The sequence below is a fragment of the Physeter macrocephalus genome, chromosome 17 (assembly GCF_002837175.3).
Source record: "Physeter macrocephalus isolate SW-GA chromosome 17, ASM283717v5, whole genome shotgun sequence".
NCBI lineage: Eukaryota > Metazoa > Chordata > Mammalia > Artiodactyla > Physeteridae > Physeter > Physeter macrocephalus.
The window spans coordinates 32,612,059-32,617,325 of NC_041230.1; the positions used below are offsets into that span (position 1 = coordinate 32,612,059).

The following is a 5,267-nucleotide window of genomic DNA, read 5'->3' on the forward strand; positions in this document are numbered from 1 at the left end:
AGAGATATGGGAACGTGTATATGTATAACTGATTCACTTTGTTATAAAGCAGAAACCAACACACCATTGTAAAGCAATTATACTCCAATAAAGATGTTAAAAAAGAAAGAAAGAAAGAAAAAAAGCCATTTCACAACTTCACTGTTTAGTCAAAAGATGGATGCCCATGTAAATTTATTTTTCTGGATACTTCCTGCCCTTGTATTCAATACTTGTCCCTTTGATAGATATGATTTTCTTAGCCAAATAGAGTCCATTCTGTGTGCCCACAACTTGTTGAGTTCCTTTAGAACAGAGAATGGGCCACCGACCATTCCTCAAATCCCCTTCTTAGAGGTTGAGCTCTTTTGAAGAAAGGATATTTTTTTTAATATTCTTATGAGATACACTCTATTATCCTCAATTTAGAAATGACCTGTGTTAAAAACAACTTTTCCGGACCTGAAAATAATTCTTTTTTTGCCCAAACTCAAATTATTTGGGGCACTGATTATTCTGCTCGGTTTCACCTCCAGCCTCATAGTTTCAGCACCCTTGGGAGTATTGGGAGTTTAATACACAAAAAAGAAGTGAATAAGTAAAGCTTTCATGAATCTCACTTGTCTAGAGTTTCCCTGAATAAAGTACTTAGAAAGATACCTGCCATAGGTCCCTGTAACTTAGAAATTGAATGACTTGGATATAAGCTGACATCTAACTCATAAATTAACTGGACAATTCTTTAAAACTGTATTCTTCCATCTAGTTGTCTCTCTCTTTTTCAACAAACATTTCTAAAGCAATATTTGAAATCCACACTCAAGTACATCATTAACTAACACTTCACCCTTGGGGACCAATGGACAAGTTATAGATTTTCAGTGTTCTTTCGGAAGAAAGCTATTTAGCTTGAGCATCTACTGTCATTTGGGTGACTGACAAAAGAGAAAAGATGTACACAGTTCAACAACAAGAAAAACCCAGAACTGAGCCTTATTTCTAAAAAAAGGAAGAAAAACTTTAACAAAGGATTATATTTCTCATCCTGGGAAAAATGTTGAGCAGGGAAAGTATAAACAAAAGATATTTTTGAAATGGCAGAGAAAGGTTTTGTGTAAAAGGCACCGATCCAAACATGCTGACCTATCAGAAATGCCCATAAAGTGATAAAAAGATAATTTCAAAGCCAAACACCGAACACAGAAATAAGAGAGGGGGCCTCTTAATGTGTTGAGACAGTGATATCATGCCTCTAAATACTTATACGTAATTCACTGTAACTGTCAAAGGAGAAAGAAAGAAAAGAAAAAAACAGCAATACTTTTCTAAAGCTAGAAAAAAAAAAACACAAACAAGCAAAAACAATATCATATAAAAGATCCACCCAAATGCACTGCAAATTATATTCGATTTGGCTTTTTCACTGAGCTCTCTGAAAGCTTAATAGCTTTCTTCATCCTGATATTCCTGGCTCTGGGCATTGTATGCAGCTCTTCGCAGGTGTGTGCATGCAACACACACACACAAGCAAAGTACATGTTGACCAAAATTCCTTGGTCATGTGAACATAATCTGAAAGACAGCCACACAGACTGCATACGTAAGTACATTTTGTACTGATTTGCTTGTCATGCACTGTAGCCAGTTTTCCTTTCAAAAGAGAAATACCTTATAGGACTGGATGTGATGTCAGGGTCACGAGCGGTCACTTGCCCAATCACGGAGTTGAGAGCAGCATTTTCATGAACTTCGAGGAGGTAAGTCGGTGATGAGAAGACTGGAGGCTCATCTGCATCTTCGACAACAATTTTGACTGTCGCCGTGTCTTTAAAGGGCCCCCTGCTGCTGAAACGCGGGTCAGTGTGGACATTGGCTGCCTCTACCTTCAGAGTATAGGATTTTTTGGTCTCAAAATCCAGAGGCTGTTAAGAAATGACAAGGATGAATGTTTCTCACTAATGACCACAGCAGCGAGAACAAATGAGTATAATGCTGATGGATGATCATTATGTGCATTTAAGCCCATTTGTGAGCCTTAATGGGATCACTCTCCATTCCCCCAGATCAACCTGTAAATTTTACAGGCATTTATTGATATCTGTTTATTATACAAGCTCAGTGAATCTAATCTCCTACTGTTTTGTTTTGTTTTGCTCATTTCACTTGGAATTCACAAAATATTCACAGTCATGAATTGTGCCATCAAAATTTCACTTCAGAGTCATAATAAAATTTTACTAGTGAAGGCATGATCTGCATACCAATCAGCCAGTTAATCGGGCCTCTGCTCGTCAGAGATAAGGCAGCATCGAACATAATCTCTATCTGGGAAGAATATTTTATCATTTCTGCAACAGTGTGTGAAATGTAAAGAACTAGAAATAATCATTGTTTAGTCCATGGAGACATTATAAAGCACAATTTAGCACTAATCCCAACAAAGAGTGTTTTCTTATTTCACTTCCAGAGCATCACTGCTTTACTGATCATGTGGCTAAAATGAGGCTTATTATTTTTTAGGGCATTCTTAGAAGGCCTCTATTATATGAGTTCTGTGCTGTGAAGCAGGTGGGCATATAAAGAAATATGTATACAGACACATATCTACCTGTGTTTATATTTAGGATAGATGATAGATAGATAGACAGATAGATAGATAGATAAATAGACAGACAGACAGACAGACAGGTAGGTAACTAGGTCTGGTGGTGACTTCCACCAACCAGTTAAAAGCAATTTGAAATTACCTCATTGCACCATTACTGAAAATATTTCTGACCTATTAATACCTCTTTCCTTAAAAGCCCCAGAGACTTAGCTTAATGACCTATGTAAATAGAGGCAGGTAAAAGAACACAGTCCCCTTAAACAACCAGAAGGCCATCTGCATCAGAACCCTCATAGTCCAATTCTCTTGGCAACACATAATACTTCAGATGTCAAAGCTGTATTTCTGTCAAGGTTCAAAGAGACAATTTAGGTTTGCATGGCAATTCTTATAAGAAATTGAACTTTACATCTGTGGTGCAAATTTAAAACAAATAAGCTGGAACACAAGCTAGCATTAGTGAACTCTTTCAGAACTCCTATACAAGCTTAAATATATATTCTTATTACAAAATTTTATATTGATTCTTATATTTGAATTTCATTCTAATTGGACTTAGATTTTTTTGGATATATTTTCTAATAAACAAGGCAGATACTCAATCCCCTATCTATTCTGAAATTACTAAATACACGTACTCGTGTGTACATGAATAGGCAATTCAACATCAACATTTTCACAATTTGCTAATCACCCCTACTGTAACAATTTTGTAATCTCAAATTCTTTACAAACGCTGTTAAACATAAGAGATTATATTCTGCTTAATTCTTAGCCCAACATAATGACAATCTACCCGAACACATCCTGGTGTCCTTGGGATTTTGTCAGACAAAAAAGAGGACCCATGAATTGCGGGAAAATGACTCCCTACAGATTGGTCTCTAGAGTAAAATACATAGGTTTTTTGGTGTCAAGATGTGTAGTATATGCTTCCAAGTTTATGAATAATGGTGAATAAAAATACAGCAAACAGCTAATTGCTTCAGTTTATAAAAGCACCTTATGGTAACAAAGAACAGCAGTTAATAATAACAACAAAAATGACATTAGGAATCATTAGCCAAGGAAAATGTGTCTCTGGGTTATTCAATAATTGACTCAAGTATAATTATACTGTACTCTACTTCACACATGAGTTTTTAAATACTTTGCAACTCTTAATACTGAGCTCCATCCAGGTTTAAAGTGAGTGTTACTCAGCAGAGTTAAAATAGATGCAGCCATTTTCTTTTCAAAATTGACTTTTTAAATTGATTTTGTATATAAAACTATATCCAGAAAATTCCAGGTTCTCACTTTCAAAACCTCCCCAAAAGGGGATTTTAAGAGCATGACCATTGGAAGCAGATCCCTGTGTAACATGACAGAGAGAGTCAGATAGTAAGCTTGGAGTCATGTCATTGTAATGCTGATCAAGACAGAGGGCAAAATTATTGGCTCCTGACAGTGTGACCTATTATCTATCTTCTAATTCATGAATCAGCAAATCCGTTTTAAAATTAATTTGTACTACTTCATGGCAAGCATATAAAGAACAATGTTGAACAAAATACTCATGATGAAGATAAAAGGGTATTTTTCTTTGCAAATGCCCATGTCTGTAAAATACTGAACTGTGTTCTACACATTTTAAAATGAATGTAGTTGTCACGATGAGAAATAAATATGGAAAATGTACAGAATTTTTCCCATTTACCACATGCACACAAATGATCATGAGCAAGAGCAGTCACAGATTGCAATATGGAGAGACATACCATGCTCCTGGATTGGAAGAATCAATATTGTGAAAATGACTATGAGCATGACCATTGGAAGCAGATCCCTGTGTAACATGACAGAGAGAGTCAGATAGTAAGCTTGGAGTCATGTCATTGTAATGCTGATCAAGACAGAGGGCAAAATTATTGGCTCCTGACAGTGTGACCTATTATCTATCTTCTAATTCATGAATCAGCAAATCCGTTTTAAAATTAATTTGTACTACTTCATGGCAAGCATATAAAGAACAATGTTGAACAAAATACTCATGATGAAGATAAAAGGGTATTTTTCTTTGCAAATGCCCATGTCTGTAAAATACTGAACTGTGTTCTACACATTTTAAAATGAATGTAGTTGTCACGATGAGAAATAAATATGGAAAATGTACAGAATTTTTCCCATTTACCACATGCACACAAATGATCATGAGCAAGAGCAGTCACAGATTGCAATATGGAGAGACATACCATGCTCCTGGATTGGAAGAATCAATATTGTGAAAATGACTATACTACCCAAAGCAATCTACAGGTTCAATGCAATCCCTAACAAATTACCAGACACTTTTCACAGAATTAGACCAAAAAATTATACAATTTGTATGGAAACACAAAAGACCCTGAATAGACAAAGCAATCTTAAGGTTAAAAAAAAAGGAGCTGGAGGAATCAGACTCCCAACTTCAGACTATACTACAAAGCTACAGTAATCAAGATAGTATGGTATTGGCACAAAAACAGAAATATAGATCAGTGGAACAGGACAGAAAGCCCAGAGGTAAACCCACGTACGTATAGTTACCTTATCTTTGATAAAGGAGGCAAGAATATACAATGGAGAAAAGGCAGCCTCTTCAATAAGTGGTGCTGGGAAAACTGGACAGCTACATGTAAAAGAATGAAATTAGAACACT

General features: G+C 35.8%; 1 protein-coding gene across 3 annotated transcripts in view; it reads right to left on the reverse strand.

Annotated features, from left to right (window-relative positions):
* The window catches only part of CDH8 (cadherin 8), a 382,227-nt gene that overhangs the window by 148,066 nt on the left and 228,894 nt on the right, over positions 1 to 5,267 (reverse strand). For all 3 annotated transcript variants that reach the window (XM_028478220.1, XM_028478221.1, XM_028478223.1), the window contains one exon: positions 1,648 to 1,901. In XM_028478220.1, coding sequence (XP_028334021.1) covers positions 1,648 to 1,901 — 254 coding nt within the window. The remainder of the gene's footprint in view (positions 1 to 1,647; positions 1,902 to 5,267) is intronic.